The sequence below is a fragment of the Myxocyprinus asiaticus genome, chromosome 3, assembly GCF_019703515.2.
Source record: "Myxocyprinus asiaticus isolate MX2 ecotype Aquarium Trade chromosome 3, UBuf_Myxa_2, whole genome shotgun sequence".
Taxonomy (NCBI): Eukaryota; Metazoa; Chordata; class Actinopteri; order Cypriniformes; family Catostomidae; genus Myxocyprinus; species Myxocyprinus asiaticus.
Genome location: NC_059346.1, coordinates 61062881 through 61081415, shown reverse-complemented (window position 1 = coordinate 61081415; position 18535 = coordinate 61062881). Strand labels below are relative to the sequence as shown.

At 41.2% G+C, this 18535-nt stretch overlaps 1 protein-coding gene across 1 annotated transcript in view; it reads right to left on the bottom strand.

Moving 5' to 3' along the window:
• Window positions 1–18535, bottom strand: part of hip1rb (huntingtin interacting protein 1 related b) — a 126607-nt gene that overhangs the window by 78923 nt on the left and 29149 nt on the right. Inside the window, exons 2-6 of the mRNA XM_051672335.1 lie at window positions 14467–14530; window positions 13610–13752; window positions 4971–5027; window positions 4757–4843; window positions 2953–3029 (exon numbers count right to left, since the gene is read on the bottom strand). Of these exons, the coding sequence (XP_051528295.1) occupies window positions 2953–3029; window positions 4757–4843; window positions 4971–5027; window positions 13610–13752; window positions 14467–14530 (428 nt within the window). The remainder of the gene's footprint in view (window positions 1–2952; window positions 3030–4756; window positions 4844–4970; window positions 5028–13609; window positions 13753–14466; window positions 14531–18535) is intronic.

Here is an 18535-nt window from a genome sequence, read left to right as displayed (position 1 = left end):
TGTTATGAACTTGTGAAATAATACAAGCTGTCACTGTTACGAGCTGTAAATGATTAACAAGCAGAATTACACCGTATAACAATTGAACGCCTGTCTCAAAAAAAAAAGTGCAGTGTGTCAACTCTGTCTGAATGTGATCTGCCAGGTCCAATTTTCCTCCGTGGGTGTTGGAAAAACTAACATTTACAGTGATGGAAAAACACCTCACTAGCATTTTCGCGTAGTAAAGGGATGGTGTAGAATCACACCGTCAACAGTTGGTGAAAAATACTTTCTGTGCTCTCACACATAATCCATTTTGATCGGCTGTTCTCAGTAGCCTCACTGCAAACCAGAGGTTAAAAGACAAAACCTTTACCATAAGAGAGAGTGTAATGGTAACTAGCTTGTTACGACAGTAAGTCACCATTTGCGGATACCATAAAAATAAATGGGGAGAGCTGTAAACTGACACCTACCTGTCGCAACATCATCTGTGACTTCTCTTATAAAACAGCAACTCTATCGAAGTAAACTCCACACATAGTTCACTTCAAAAGGATTGTTTATTGTAAAACATGTTGAAGATTAGCGGACATGTGGTCCGTTCATTAAGTGATGAACTGTTTCAAAAGCAGTTCATTCAGCACACTGAAGCATGTCCTCCATAGACATCCATTCAAAAAGAACCTAAAGAACATACTGTTTTACCGACGAGAAGTGCGTCCTTCATCAAATACAGTACATACTGTGACAGTACGTGGTTTCGGACGCAGTGGAGGTTTCACTTCACTGCTGCGCAGCTCGCGCTCCTTTCCAGTTAAATTGCAAAGCAAATTACAAACATGTGTCCACGCTCAATATAAACATCCACTGATGTACAGATATAATCTTCGTTCATCAAATTAAAAAGTTATATTAGGGTGGATTAGAACCTGGTACTCCTTGTACTAGAGGTGAAAACTTTACCTTTGTGATGTCACCCCACCCCCACCACTTAAAACAAAGTGAAAATCAAATGAACGTCATCAGTTTCTGTAATTTAATCAGTGTGGTCCCTAAAACAGAAGAATTAACTGACAAGTCCAAAGCTTATTCTGTAGAGGCTGATCTCAACATGAAATAAAGCAAACCACTACTTTGTCTGAAATTTTCTGAGCTCAAAACTTAAAGACATATGGTATCTTTGTCCACATTCACTTTATAGAATAGAGCACAAGGATATTCTACCAAACTTCTCCATTTGTCTTCCACAGACAAGAGAATGTCATATGGGTTTGGAATGAGATGAAAGTGAGTAGAATTATGAACTATGGGTGAACTAACCCATTGAATGTCCTAAAAGCCATTTCTGCTGAGATATACAGTGCATTCATAAAGTATTCAGACCCCTTCATTTTTTTCAAACTATTTTTTTTTCACATCAATCTACACTCCATACCTCATAATGACAAAGCAAAAACCAGATTTTTGATAACTTTTCAAATGTATTAAAAAGCAAAAACTGAAATATCACATTGACATAAGTATTCAGACCCTTTGCTATGACAATTGAAATTTAGCTCAGGTGCATCCCATTTCTCTGGATCATCTTTGAGATGTTTCTACACTTTGATTGGAAACCTAAGGCAAATTCAATTGATTGGATATGATTTGGAAAGGCACACACCTGTCTATATAAGGTCTCACAGCTGAAAATGCATATCAGAGCAAAAACCAAGCCATGAGGTCAAAGGAACTGCATGCAGAGTTCAGAGATAGGATTGTGACAAGGCACATATCTGGGGAAGGCTACAAAAGTGTTTTGGCTGCATTGAAGGTTCCCAAGAGCACAGTGGCCTCCATAATTCTTAAATGGAAGAAGTTTGGAACAACAGGACTCTTCCTAGAGCTGGCCGCCTGGCTAAACTGAGCAATCGGAGGAGAGGGGCCTTGTAAGAGAGGTGACCAAGAACCCAATTGTCTCTCTGGTTGAGCTCCAGAGATCATGTGTGGAGATGGGAGAAACTTGCAGAAGGACAACCATCACTGCAACACTCCACCGATCTAGGCTTAATGTCAGAGTGGCCAGACAGAAGCCTCTCCTCAGTGCAAGACGTATAAAAAAGCACCTAAAGGACTCTCAGACTGTGAGAAACTAAATTCTCTGGTTAGATGAAACGAAAATTTAACTGTTTGGCCTCAGTTCCAAGCGTCATGTCTGGAGGAAACCAGGCACCGTTCATCACTCGCGCAATACCATCCCAACGGTGAAGCGTGGTCACCACCATTATGCTGTAGCATCATGTTGTGGGGGTGTTTTCAGCGGCAGGGACTGGGGGACTGGTCAGGGATGAAGGAAAGCTAAATGCAGCCAAATACAGAGATATCCTTAATGAAAACCACTCAGGACCTCAGACTGGGCCAAAGGTTAACCTTCCAACAGGACAATGACCCTAAGAACAGCCAAGACAGCGCAAGAGTGGCTTAGGGACAACAATTTGAATGTCCTTGAGTGGCCAAGCCAGAGCCCGGACTTGAACCCAATCGAACATCTCTGGAGAGACCTGAAAATGGCAGTCCATCGACAGTCCCCATCCAACCTGACAGAGCTTGAGAGGATCTGCAGAGAAGAATGGCAGAAAATCCCCAAATCCAGGTGTGCAAAGCTTGTTGAATCATACCCAAAAAGACTTGAGGCTGTAATCGCTGCCAATGGTGCTTCAACTGAGTACTAAGTTAAGGGTCATAACTTATGTCTATGTGATATTTTAGTTTTTTCTTTTCAATACATTTGCAAAGTTATCAAAAATCTGGTTTTTGCTTTGTTATTAAGGGGTATGAGTGTAGATTGATGTGAAATCTTTTTTTTTTTAAAGCATTTTAGCATAAGGCTGCAACATACAAAATGTGAAAAAATGAAGGGGTCTGAATACTTTCTGAATGCACTGTATACACAAGTTATAAATACAGAGTGAATGAAATTTAACATACACATTATTGATGTCTGTTCCTGCTGTGCGCTCCAGGACATCATCTGAGGCCTCTAGACTGGCTGGTATTTCAGAATGCTGCAAAGAGAACAAAGGGAAACAGAATTTAACTAGTTTACATTAGTGAGACATTTAATATTTTTAGTATGCACCTCTGTATGTATCTTTTGGGGTTTGCATCCATCAAGTTCCAAATAAAAAAAAAGAAAACCAAATGAGAAGTACAGTACATTTCATTTGCACAGTAGGCTATATTTGATTTACTGGATTATCCAAAACTAGGCATTAGCACATTATTTAAAGGGGTCTTTTTTATAGTTTTATTATCTTTCCTGAGGTCCACTGATAATGTTAGTAACGTTTTTTTTTGCACCAAAACAGTCATAATTTAGTAATATACAGTATGATAATTTTGCACCCTGTCTCTGGCCCTCTGTCTGAAACGCTTGATTTGACATAAAACTTCAAAAGAACAGCAATTTTTGAAACTCAATCGGAAGAAAATGAATAAGCACCAAAACGTGTATCAAAGACATGTATCAAGCAGTCAAAGATGTCTGTCTGTGCATGTTTATGTAGAAAAACATTTAAATCCAGACAGGCACATAAAAGTGTCCTGTGTAATTCCACTTTGGATGAATCTCTCCTCTTCACCTGTGTGAATGACTGACTGTGCACCAGTGGGTGGGGCCAAGGGTGCAATGACGTAAAATAGGCATCGCATTTGCAGATTAATTTGATCCTTGTAACTGTGGTGGTGGGGGCATGGTCGAGCGCTGGTTTGTGAATGGAGAGCGAGTTCGGGAGATGAGAGCGGTAAGGATAAGGATTTCACCTGTGGGAAATTATCTCTGACAGCTGTTTTGTGTTACAGCAAGAGCTGGAGGCAGATAAAGGAGCAGCCATAGCCACAGTAGAGGAAAGAGAGGAGCTGGTTCCCGCTTCCTCATTTTTCCTTAAGACTGACCTTAGGCCTGTCACAGTGATATCACATGTTCCACGAATTCCAAACGAGCCGTTTTTGCAGCTTGGTTTAAATAAATGCTAAATGTTTTCAGTTCTGAAACTTACTGTATGTTTTTATAGTACAATAACCTCTTATATGTCAAAAGATCAAGGAAAATTTGATTCCTCATGTCATGACCTTTTATAAACCATTTTTGTTGAATTTTCAAAAAAAAAATAATATAATACTACTCATAAAGTGATAAGATTTTGGTCATACCGCCAAACTCTACTGTAGTGTACTGCATGCTATAAAGAACAATGACTATGAATTCACAGTAAGTTATCCCACGTGAGAACTGTAATGAATTATGATGTTTTATCTCAGCAATATCATTTAAAGGTGCACTCATTAATTTGTTGTTTATGTTGGACTGGATGATATTTTAGTCATCTTGGACTTCAAACTGGCATGTAGCGTCGTGGATGCTTTCCAGTTTCAGATACAGATAGAAATGTGCTATTCCACAAAGAGAAGTGTCCAAAAATGTGGAGATTACTGAAATAAATTTAGCAGTATTTGGCTGGTTATGTGGTCTCAACATTAAGCGTCCCACTCCATGCAAAATGAAACAGCTCTTATTAGGCCACTGATATGAGACTATTCTTCATTTAATGTGAGTGTTTCTTTAGGAGTAACACTTTTTTGATGAGGAAAAATACTGAGTGCATCTTTATAAATAAATAAAGTACAGATCTTAACTGTAAAGTTAACTGAGGTATACTTGCACACATTTATATAGTATATAAGATAATGACTTTGTCAAATTTGAAAATAAATCACAGACTTTGAAATGTACCTTAGTGTGGAATTCCATTTTAGTGCAGAGGAGTTTGGTATGCAGAGAAACCAGCTGTCCATATCCATGCCTGTCCCGTATGTTATTCTGAAAATTGGAATGAATTGCATCAGTCATAAAACAGTATTTTTTTATTTTTTTTTTAATCTGTGAAAAATAAATTCTTTCTTCTGACATTTTAAATGATGGTTTTGGAATATGAACTTTAACTCACCCATAGTAACCCTGTCTCAGCAATATTGCTGTAGTGTCTCATGCAGTCTTGTAAGCTCTGATAAGAATGGAGGTTATAATTAGTATGAAAGAACAATGTTTGCTTCAAACAACAAGAGACATTCAATAATCTTCTTAGTCTATTAGGGCTGTCTATTAGGGCCAGAAATGTCAGCAATATATTTATATGGTTATCAACTATTTCTAATAAACCCGACCCAATCAGACCTTTCTTGTCCGAAAACCATACCACACTGCTCAAACATTCCAAGACCCGACAAATGCCAATGCCAACAAGTGCCAACAGGGTGAACACACTGATATAAAATAACCCAACAATCATCTAATGTTGCCGTTTGTAAGGGCAGTGTGAATTAGCCTTAAGTGGACAGTTCTATCAGAAAAGACTCTAAAAGATTATTGTGATTAATACGAACGTAGACAAACTTATATCATTTGGCGTAAGCCCCGTTCTATGGTTCAGCACTCAGATACTTGCTTGAACCGTCAGATCCTGCCAGAAGGGGCTTATAAAGTGGAGTCTGTATTGTGATTGAATGAGATGCCTGATAGAATGAACTCCCAGATCTTCCTGCTAGAACTACGCTTAAGTTTACATTTCTTGTTTCTAAAACCAGCGCAACAACTGGTGGCATAAAAGCACAGAAAACTGTTTTTGACCACCAACATTAAACGCTGAAGTAATTTGAGGAAGAAATCCTGAATCAGCAGTGAGGATGTGTATTTAATTTGCATCAAAATGCCTTAACTGAAAATAATAATTCTCATGTGGTTTCCCTTAACATGGTTTCTCTCTGATCTTAAGCGGATTGTCTTCATAATGTATTTCTAACTGCTGCATTTTCTGCCTTTACATTTAATCTTACCTGAGTTCTCTTATATATCTAATATAATATATATTGCGGCATCTTTGCCTTTGTATTACTTTTTAATAAACAAATTTATGGATCTTGTGTTTATCTTCTGCAAATATTAGTAATATTAATACTATTGCTGTGACTTGCAGTGCACTCTGTGTTTAAAGTATGTCTTCGTATCAAAGTGCCTTTGTAAACCGAAAACGTGGTAATGTTGGTTGGGATTTGTGTTTTAGTGTGTGGAATATATAGACTCTTGGAGCGCTTAGATGCTGTCACATTTAATACTTATCATGCAGGGTTTTGAGCAAATGTATAATACAAGTAGGTTTTCATGGCAAGAAGATACAATCAGTATCGTTCCAATTAATAACATGTTTAAACTGTTTATATTATTTTTTTTACACTTGATTCTTTCTAATCACCCCTCAGATCGAATCTGCATGATAATACTGTCAGTCAACTTGTCCAGCAAGAGAATTGAGATAGTTCATGAAGTGTCTCGATTTGTTTCTTTCTCAATGAGCAAATCAAAAGTAAACTTGTCATTGCTGCTGCAGCTTGTAGAGATCAGCTCATTAGAGAAATCTTGTATTTTGTATTGTTATTCCATGGTTGTTTTCTATTGAACTTATCAGGTATTTCTTCTTTTCATCCGTGATGGACAAAGGGAAAACCAGCTGAAAGGTGCTTTGCGCCACCAATTGTACCAAGGTAAAGTTGCCAATTAGTTTCACATTTTCACACCGCCTATGGTGTGCAAAGGCCTTTAATCATTAGTAGCTATGCTACTATCATAACAGTCTTCTCCCTCTTATGTATCCACCCTATTTTACAACGTGGATGTAAGCAAGCGGTTGCATTTCCGGCAGGTGTGAGAAAGTTGTGTTGTCACAATGTAATAACTAGAAGGAGAATAATACCAGAATTTAGTGATGTAGGCTTATAAACTATCACACAACCACAGAATAGTATGCTAATGTAGGATAATTTTCCAATGACAGCATTTGCAGTAAAAAAAAAAAAGAAAAAGTAAGTAGATTATACACTTGTTGCTGTATGTTGTATTGAAGAGATTACCGCCAAATCTGCTTCTTACTTTACAGAGAGCGTGACAATGCATTATTTTCATGTCTCCATGCAAATCTCTATTCATATGTACCTGCATAACCTCCGATGATGCCTTTATTTCCAAAGGTGATATTTCGTTAGTCATGCTAATTGCGGGATCTGCCTGTCTATTTACTATACACCGCTCAAAAAGACAGAATGTTTTCTAAGAGAATAATGCATTTATTATTCTGCAGAGATTAAACAAGATGCAGTTTTGGTGCAATGAAAGTGCATGTGGAGCTCTCTCCTGGTTCTGTAAAGTTTGTGGTAACCGTGACAGACAGAGCTGAGGACTGTCAGGTTCAGGGTTTGATCTCTCATTCATTTATAGTTCCCATGGTCTAACAGTTTTCTGCCTGCGCAACAGTGTATAATAAAACAATGGCAACATGCCATAAATGGTAAAACTATATGCGCTCCGATCCAATGTGTTTATAAAAATAATAGTTATTGATAATAATATGATGATATATATTGCCAGTCTGCAATATAATGAATTTTATATTGCTGAAATTGCTGGAGATAGCTTATCAGAAGTGGTCCACATTCAAGGATTATAATGGCCCTAGTTAAGTTGAAAAATAAGGTAGATAGCTTTGGAGAATGTGAATCATTCTATTGAATTGGTTAGTTCAGATGGTTCATGTAAATTAACAGATTCAAAGAAACGATTCACATTTCGAGTCCTTGTGCTGTATTTTCTTTTCTTTTCTATTTAGCAAACTATCTAGTTAAATGCTGATGTTCATTACTATGTTTTCAATTCAGTTATCGATGGACCAGGTGGACCAATCACAGTCATTGCAGGACTGTATGGAATGAGGGAGTTCACAAAAGTGTATGATTGGCTAAATATTCTTCTCAAAGAAAAAACAAGTATGGTATATCCAACCCACTGTAATCATCTGGGTAGGGTTGCACCAGCTGTGCGTAAGGTCTCACGTATGTTGGGACGTGAAGTTTACACTAAGGGCTTAGTAACTATTAGTTAATTTGTAACTTAGTGCTTAATTTGGTTGCACCACCTGTTCTTAAGGCAAGACTTAGCTAGTAGGTCATAAGCTCTCCGTAATTGCATAATATGACGTTTACCTGTATTGATCCAATAATCAGCCTTCAAATTTGTACACATAACTGTTAAAAAGCCATGAATTTCAATTTGATCTTGTTACGGTTGATGTTCAAACCTTGTTCGCTTATGTAACTGTCAGCTGTAATAAATTATATACCCATTAAAATACGATAAGTAATAAAAGTAGATTTGATAAAAAGTAGATTTGCCCTGTATAAATAACAATATATTGGAACTGTATCTAAAATTAATAAGGGGTGATAAATAAATACTAATACAACAGGCTGGAAAAATAGACATTTATTCATTTTAATATCCTACATATATTTTGAATGTGTTGAACCTTGTCACCGGGTGACACACCCTGAAAACGTCCTGGTTACTTGCGTAACCTCCGTTCCCTGATTTGCGAAGTCCAGGGGGCCAGCTATGTGCCAGCACGTCTATACCGAGAGCTGCCTCGGACAGGGCGTACCAGAGCGGGCAGTGGGAGGATTCTTGGGAGGCGAACAGGTCTACCTGTGCCTGCCCGAATCGACTCCAAATCAGCTGGACCACCTGAGGGTGGAGTCTCCACTCTCCCCTGAGGGTAACCTGCCGTGACAGCACGTCCGCTGCAGTGTTGAGGTTGCCCGGGATGTGAGTGGCTCGCAGCGACTTGAGGTGCTGCTGACTCCAGAGGAGGAGACGGCGGGCAAGTTGTGACATACAACGGGAGCGCAGACCACCTTGACGGTTGACATATGCCACCGTTGCCGTGTTGTCTGTCCGAACTAACACGTGCTTGCCCTCAACGGCCGGAACCTCCACAGGGCGAGCAGAATTGCCAACAACTCGAGGCAGTTGATGTGCCCATTGCATACAGCGCCCCAGCCCGATTTGGAGGCGTCTGTCATAACCACAACGTGCATGGAGACCTGCTCTAGGGGAACGCCTGCCCGTAGAAACATGAGGTCGGTACAAGGCTGAAGAGGCGGTGACAGATTGGCGTGAGGGCCACGCGATGTGTCCCGTGGCGCCATGCCCATCTCGGGATTCGAGTCTGAAGCGGTCTCATATGCATCAACCCGAGTGGAGTGGCCACCACTGAGGATGCCATATGCCTCAGGAACCTCTGAAAGAGTTTCAGTGGAACCGCTGTTTTCTGTCTGAATACCTTCAAACAGGTCAGCACCAACTGTGCGCGCTCATGCGTGAGGCTGAGTCTTTCTCTTGAGAGACTTGACTCTTTCCCCAGTTGACCCGAAGCCCTAGTCGGCTGAGTTGCGAGAGCACCAGGTCCCTGTGTGCACAACACATCCCGAGAGTGAGCTAGGGTTAGCCAATCGTCGAGATAGTTGAGGATGCGAATGCCCACTTCCCTTAGCAGGGCAAGCGCTGCCTCTGCGACCTTCGTGAAGACGTGATGGGACAAGGACAGATCGAAAGGGAGGACATTATACTGATACGCCCAACCCTCGAATGCAAACCGCAGGAAGGGTCTGTGTCAAGGTAGAATCGAGACGTGGAAGTACGCGTCCTTCAGGTCTACCGCCGCGAACCAATCTTGATGCCGGACGCTCGCTAGAGTGTGTCTTTGCATCAGCATCTTGAATGGGAGTCTGTGTAAAGCCCGGTTCAGTAGTTGCAGGTCCAAGATTGGCCGCAACCCACCGCCTTTTTTCGGTACAACAAAGTAGGGGCTGTAAAACCCCTTCTTCATCTCGGCAGGAGGGACAATCTCATCGGATGAACTGGCGGGTGGGACCTCACGGCGGGGCGGAGCCTGAGGTGCCACACCATGTCGTGGCCGTGCTGAGTTCAGGGACATCGAAGTACTTACCTGGTTCCTTGTGACCACCCCGGAACAGCCTGGGACGGAGGAGGAAGAGGCCTGTCCTCGTGACCCGTGGAGACTCTCACATCGGGGGCGGATTTGTGCCACAACTGGGCGCTCAGGGGCGGGGAGACCGCCGCTGGAGCGCCAAACCTGCCAAAATGGAATGGTGGACGGTGGTCATGACAGCCGTGCACACCGGGTATGTGACCCAGGGAACAAGGAAACCGCTCTTGCTGAACTCTTGGGTACCGCAGCCACTTGGGCATGCGGCGCAATTAAATGCAATGGTAACAAAAAATTCTCCTCCCGGCCCTCCACCGGGGGATGTAGTGGTCTTCTTACCTGCTCCAGAGCAGCGGGTTTCGTCATCCCTGGGTGGCCCGTCTCAGGGGTGCTACGAAGCCTTTCGCGGGTTCTTGCCGGCCGTGAAATGGGTGGCGTCTGCTTCCAGCGGTGGGCTCCATGCCGGGGCCGGGCCGCAGGGGCGGGCTGCGGCAGAGCCGGTGCAGTCACCGCAGGGGGACGCCCTTGGTGATGAGCAGACGGGGTGCGGGATCTTGAGCCGTGCCGGGGCAGGATGTGCCGGATAACCTCCGTCTGCTGCTTCACCACTGAGAACTGCTGGGCAAAGTCCTCGACGGTGTCGCCGGACAGGCCAACCTGGGAAATGGGGGCAGCAAGGAACCGTGCCTTGTTGGCCTCTCCCATCTCGACCAGGTTGAGCCAAAGGTGGCGCTCCTGGACCACCAAGGTGGACATCGCCCGCCCGGTCCGTGGGGGGATACCTAGTGGAGGTGGTCCCATTGGGGTCCTCAAATCGTCTCCAGTGCTAGCCGCGCTGGCCTCATACCTGTGGATAGAAGGACCGAGGCAGGGAGCCTCTGGGGTGGCTTGCTTTCTTACGAAGGTAAGCCGCGACCGCATCGTTGCCATGGACATGTTCTCATAATGAGTACATGACCCATCCACGAATGCTCTCCTTGTGAGCAGTGCCCAGACACGAAAGACAGTGATCGTGGCCGTCAGAGGGCGAGAGATAACGAGTGCAACCAGGAATAAAACACAAATGGAAAGGTGTCTTTAAAAAGACGCGTTTTTAAAAAGACGTTCCGTGTGTGCCGCTCTTTTAGAGAAATATACTCTTTTATTTCTGCCGAAGTGCCCAGGGGCGTTCTCTGCAGTGCACCAGTGCAGAGGGGGGAGAAGCCGCTGAAATGCGCCGTCAGATCCAGCAGAGGTGAATGAACAGCCGTGGGAATTCAGCTCAGTGAGCATCGACCGTTCGGCTCTGAAGAGAAAATCTGAATGAGTGGTTGCATACCAGCTCCTTTTATACCCGTATGTCCGGGGGAGTGGTATGCAAATACCACTCACCAATTTTCATTGGCCTTTATCAAAGACCAGAGGTGTCTCGGGCTCCCAAGAGTGACCCCTAGTGTCACTACATCGACACAACATCGAGTGAGTGACAGATGGGGAACTGCACCATTAGAGTGGTTTCATGCTGAAGACCCACTTAAAAGTACGTTTTATTTTTTCTCTCTCATAAATGTAAACGAGTGTAAATGTCAACATCATACTGTATGTTGTGGCGGAATGATCCGCCCCTCCGGCTCGTCATCGTCGCCCCGCCTCTTAGGGCCGACCTTCAGCCAGGCTCACGACGGAAGTTGGGCGGGAGAGCGAGAAGCATTTGTCGGGCGCATATGTCATCGAGGCTGTCTCGTTTCAGAAAAGCGAGTAGCAAACTTCGAATGCAGCCTTCGAATGCGACCTTCTTTCGTGGGAATTCGGAGGATGCATGATGTGTATCCTTCGTGGGCACTCACAACCCACAATTCTTTGCTTCAACGGAAATGTCTAAAAAAAATTATGCCAATTTGCCCGTAAATATGATGTTCAAACGCAAGTAATGTTCATTCCCAAGTTAAAGTCCCTAAGTAGATAGGTGCAGAGTATATAATATGTATTATTACATTAATATATAATTAAAATAAAGTATTAGACTAAAAGTACACCTGTAAAATCTATTTTCTTTTCTTTTTACATCCATTTAAAATTTACCTCATACATTCCCTTCTAAAGGGAATTTGCTCGCGCTTGTTAAAGAGTGGCGTGCTGTCATAGCAACCATGTTACATTCCGTTTCCGTTTGTCCTACGAAGGCGTCTCGTTTAAACGAGTATTGTTTAAAGGAGGACGCTCGGTATACCGCAGCCTTCAAAGGACGCGTCCTACCTAGCATGCAGCTTTCCAAACGAGACATGCCTCATTTAGTCAGTGGTGAATGAAGCACACCTGATGGGAATAATGCTTCATCACCGATGTCTTAAAACGCAGAGCGCACCTCTTCTCGGGGAGCCGGCTTCAAATCTCCACGTGTGCACACACTGGCATCCTCGCACACCCAGGACCAGAGCTGGGAGGGTTCGGAGCTGGACGAGATGGTGTGCTACCGGACCCATTCCTCGGACCCCCGGACGCGTTAATGTGTCGACGGGGGTGAACAGCTCACGTTGCCACCGACGGGCTAGATGACGGGCCTCCTTCACCTCACGCTTGCCGCGGGCCTGGGAAGACAGGCCGCCAGTAACGCCGCCGCCCCTCGCGCCGTGGACCTTGGAGGGGAGTGTGAGCGGCCGACTGACCCAGCTCGTGCCTGGGCTATCTTATGGACACTAACCCGCTCTTTACGGAGCCCCGTTCACTGCGAGGATGCCAGATTTCCCCCTTATTATGAACACTATTCCCCCTTGGACACTTTATTACCCCCTTTTGGACATTTTTTCGTTTATTATTGTTTCCAATAAATGCCTCTCTGAGGCTTGATGCCACACCCACTGTGTCTGTCTCTTGCTCACCCTGCCACAATGTCTAAAGGATTGAAGCCTGTCACACAAAACATGAGCTCATTGATGTCTTAAAATATCAGTCTGCTTTTCTATTTCAACCATTACTCCTGGTCGGAGGCTTCTGTAAATATTTAGTTTATACGTAGAGTTACGTTCTACCTAAATATAATGGTGCAACACTCAAATATTTAGTAGTAAATTGGGACTTAGTGCCCATTCATGCCACAACTAGGCTAAGTTGTAACTTATGTATAGCTGGTGCAACTGGCCCGTTTCCCCCATATTCCACTTATTCTCAAAGGGAAAAAAAAAGATTCTAGGATTGCCAATAGACAATCATAATTAAAAGGGAATTCATAAATAAAATGGATTCAAAAACTACAGGTTTTTATTCTAACAATGCAAACATTTTTTTTAGAGTTAGAATTAGGGTTTGGGTCAACCTCTAGCCCTTATAATTAACTTTATAGAAAAAAATGCCTATGAGATGTCTTTATTTAGATCACATAAAAGTGTGTTGAACACAACACACTGGTGCTCTTGCAAAGATCCCATTGTTTTGAACAATAAGGCCTACACAACTAGATTAAAAATGTGAAAATATAAACCTTGGTGCTAACATAGAAATATTCAGAACAAAGTTACTATGAGTCTCTGATTTTGAGCTAGATTACATGTAATCAAGAGACTGAAGACTTGGTCACATTCACCCTTAAATGGCGAAATTTCACCTGATAGACTTTCAGTGGCAAAGAAATTTCCCAACACACATTTTTTGCGGGGTTTGAGTGAAAACAGAAAAATGCTGTTGGTTGTAGACTGTTGAGAAAGACAAACTCTTATGAAAGAGATGCTTTTATATTTGAGTATACAGTTACAGAGAGATGCAAAAAGAAGCATGCTTACATTGCGGTGGCCATCACGCAGAATTTTGTGCAACACATGACAGAACTTCCAGCTGAGGATGGCGTTGCTTGGTAAGGGTAGGCCGATAGCATATGACCAGAAGGTGTAAGCCCCCTTCTCTCTGTGCGTTCCCAAAATAATTCCTGAACATGGCACTAAGGAAAAGATGTCAAAAACTATTGATAAACATATCAAACTCACCCACAAATTCACTCACACTTCCCCATTGTTTAGTTATAACATCTAACAGGAATGAATGGGAGATTTCCTTGAATAGTGTGATTTTCACAAAATGAAACATTACAATGTGACATTACAATTCTTTTTTCTGCCTTTATTAATTATTTATTTTAAAGAAATGTAAATTAGATTATTAGATATTTTACTTCTCTGTGTTCCTGGTGTCACTATTATAGGTGCTCCAACAGAAATCTTTTACCATATTTTCAGATAATTTCTGAAAATGTTAATTTAAAACTATCCAAACAGACAGGAATGATCAGTAAAGTAAGGCTTAGTGAAGCATCACTTCATGTGAGAGATCATTTCTGTTACCATTTTTGGAAGGTTCAAAACTTGTTTCTGTCTAAAATATTTGAGAAAAAGGTAAATTTCCACACTCTCACTTTTAAACCCAATAATTAACACATACACTGACCAGCACTGCTCTTTATTCTACACTTTGGTGCGTTGTTACACCAGACTGTGATGTTTTATGCCTGTTACCTTTGAGCAAAGACTTTATTTATATGAAAACAGGTTACCAATTAATGAACAACATTTTAATATGAATAAGAAAATTGATAATAAATTAAACTAAAAAAAATAAATCAATTGTCTGGTGGCATTAAGGATACTGCGTGCATGTTTCTCCTTCAGCGGTGTCTCTGTGGAGTTGATGGCCTTACTGATACTGCTGAGCTATGGAGAAAAAGATGAGAGAAAGAAAAAAATTACTAGGCAAAATGACAAGTAATTGTCATGCTTTGTGTGCTAATGCTGATAACGTGTTAATTGACCAGCTTTTAAGAGAAAGGACATGTCTGTGATAGAGGTAGGTTTGAGAATTGAGAACCAGTTCTTAATAAGAACGGTTCTGAACAGAATGTTTTCATGATGTTCTGTTAATGGTTCTTGAACGTCTGCATTCTCAGAACATTGTACTAAAATACTCTGAACTGAATGTGATGAGAGTAAAGACTTGCCACTGTTAAATAATACCATGAAATTAAACAGACAATATATATTCCTATTGCAATGTCCTCGATGATTGTTAATTACAACCGCTACAGGACTTAATAACAAACTAAAATAACAAAGAATAAACCATGTCTTTATTTAAATTGTATTTGAATTACATTAATTACTATAGTTGTTTCTGCATACAGTATAAAGCTGGGATAGGAGAAAGTATTTTAACAAAGAAAGAGTTAAAAAGTTGTTTTTATATGCTATTTAGGGGCAGGTTCATCTGAAACAGACTGTACCACAGTAATAGACTGGTGTGGAAAAAAGTTATTCAAATAATGGTATGATATTTTCTGTGAACAGTGGTATAGAAAACACCAGAAAAATAGCAGAAAATGTCTACTGACTTGTGATATAATTTCTGCCTGTCCAAAAGTAGACCATTAAGTAAAGTACTAAATACTAGGGATGTCATAAACTATCAATATACATCGATTATTGTTCAGCATGTTTTATCAATATATTTTAGAGGCATCGATATATAAAAATTAGCCGACATCTATACGATTCATACAAAGTAGAAGCCCAATTTGCATGCTTTCCTGTTAACTTAGATGGCCTCAATTTAACAGTCTGGTGTAATAGTGTTGGAAGACCACAAGAGGGTGATATAACATTTACTGAAGCACACACACAAACACACACAGGACAAGCTGAAGTGGCATAGGAGATGGTTGCCCAAAGTGATACAAGTTTTGGTACTTCTTCAAGAATGAACAAAGTGACATTTTTCTCCCAATTTGGAATGCCCAATTCCCAGTGTGCTTTTAAGTCCTCGTGGTTGCGTAGTGATTCGCCTCAATCCAGGTGGCGGAGGACGATACCCAGTTGCCTCTGCGTCCGAGACCCATGCATCTTATCACATGGCTTGTTGAGCGTGTTGCCATGGAGACATGGCGAGTGTGGAGGCTCCACGCCATCCACTGCGGCATCCATGCTTAACTCACCACGTGCCCCACCACATGCCCCACCGAGAACGAACCACATTATAGTAACCACAAGGAGGTTACTCCATGTAACTCTACCCCCCCTAGCAACCGGGCCAATTTGGTTGCTTAGGAGACCTGGCTGGAGTTACTCAGCACGCCCTGGGATTTGAACTAGCGAACTCCAGGGGTGGTAGCCAGCGTCTTTTACCACTGGTCAAATTCTATGATGAAAATGCATGTTGATGCATAGGATATTAAGGCTTTTTTTCAGTGATTTTTATTTTTTATTTTTTATATATATATATATATATATATATATATATATATATATATATATATATATATATATATATATATATATATAATGATATAAAGTGAATTTTCTTACTTGTTTATTGGTAAAACAAGTGTAAAAAATTTGCCAGTGCTGAGGAAGTAATCCAAAGTATTTAGAATACGTTACTGACCTTGAGTAATCTAACAGAATATGTTACAAATTACATTTTACAGCATGTATTCTGTAATCTGTAGCTGAACACTTTTTAAAAGTAACCTTCCCAACCCTGAACTCGATATGATAAAGTGTTTTAACCCACACATGGCAGCTTTAAGATAAAACCGCTTTGGATTTGCCTTCATATTAAGGCTAAATTGTTGGAGTAGTCTGCTGATTTATTTGTTGAAATATGAAAGAAGATTAAGCATGTGAGTTCTGACAACATCTGTCTCTCATCTCACACAGAGTGTGTGTGAAGTCAGTGTATTATTGGACTGGATTCATTGCTGTCCTGGTTATACCAAAAAGAATCTTGATATATTCCTTTATTACAATAGCCTGACCTACATGTTATATCAGTACAATACTAGAAAACAAAAGAAAACTTCATCCCAGACATTTGTGTTTATAAAACTGATAGTTTCTAATCTAATTACTGAAACATCACACACCAATGGAATCAGTCAATGGAGCAGTGTAAATGTTTTTTTTATAATTTCAATAATTTTATTATTTTATGTAATGTAGAACATTACTGAAATAAAAGAAAAATAAATTCACCACTGTTGCAAAAATGTGCACCTTTCTGTTTTCTGCCTTCCATCTCTCCCTGTTTTTTCACCCTTCTTTTAGAAAGACTTGACGTAGAAACAATTTTTTAATTTGCTGTTGGAACAAATGCAAAAATAATATTTGCTGTGGTCTCCTATTCATCCCACAACAGTTTACTTCCAGGTTCCGAACATACATTATTTTGGAAACAGCCTACTTTGCTAAATGATATTACGTGGTTCATTACACGTCGCAGCAGTTCAGAGGTAAAATGACCACTTTGTGGCACTAAAACCAAATTAATTGTTCTCACAATCTCTTTGAGATTTATGCTCAGTTGAGATTTAAATAAACAAAACTGATCTTCCTACCCTAAACCTTAAACCAAAACCTAACCGATAGTGTCATAAAAGCAAATGTGAGATAAAAAACGTAATTGCTAAAGCAGGCATGTCAGTTTCTGGTGCTTCTATAACACCTTCAAATCACGTGTCGACTCACATGCTCTTCAGGACTCGTACCCCGGTCCTTTGCAGCACATGTGCAAAGCTCTATCAGTTGAGCTACGCAATCTGATCACACTCGAATAAGCTTGTAAATGTAGTTGGTTATGTACTGCAAACGTTAAAATGTAAAATGCAATGTAACAAGTCATGCATTATAGTAAAAGTGTTTTGACTTGTGTAAAGACCAGCGAGTCTACCTCTATTATTATTATTTTCCTTCTATATACTAACATGTCTACTTCACGAATAACACATGCATTCAAGCACATCCCTGTTATCTGTTACAGACCGTTTACACAATATCAATGCAAGACCAAACACAACCCACACAACCTACGGCCACTTTGCACTTCAGCACCTGCTCCGTTCTCTTTCTCAGTGGGACTCTGGAACTGCCAGTCAGCTGTGAACAAAGCTGACTTCATTCCAGCCTTTGCCACGCAGTCCACCCTCAGCATCCTGGCACTGACAGAAACATGGATATGTCCAGAGGATACAGCAACACCTGCTGCTCTCTCCAACAACTTCTCCTTCTCTCACACCCCTCGACACACCGGTAGGGGTGGGGGAACAGGTTTGCTCATTCATAACAACTGGACTTTTTCAACACACTCTTCACTATGTAACAGTACTAGTTTTGAATTCCATGCTATTACTACAATGCAACCCACAAAAATACATGTTGTTGTCATCTATCGCCCACCAGGTAAGCTGACAAACTTTCTTGAGGAGTTGGATGTCCTGCTGTCCTCCTTGCCGGAGGATGGTAGGCCACTTGTGGTTCTTGGTGATTTCAACATACACCAAGACAAGCCCCAAGCCACTGAATTGAATACTCTCCTGGCCTCATCTGACTTGGAAAAACTACACACCACAGCAACTCACAGATCGGGCAACCAGCTGGACATCATCTTTACACGTAACTGTACCAACTCAAATATTCTTGTCACTCCTTTACATGTCTCTGATAACTACTTTGTTCAATTCAACATGACACTCCCATCTACATTAAAACAGACTTTACCATTGGTTTCCTTTCGCCGTAAACTCCGTTCCCTCTCACCCTCTCGCCTTTCCACTGCTGTCTCTACATCTCTTCCTACACAAAATGTATTTACCACGCTTAATGTAAACACTGCCACAGACACATTAAGCTCTACTTTAACAACCTGTCTAGACAACATCTGTCCTATCT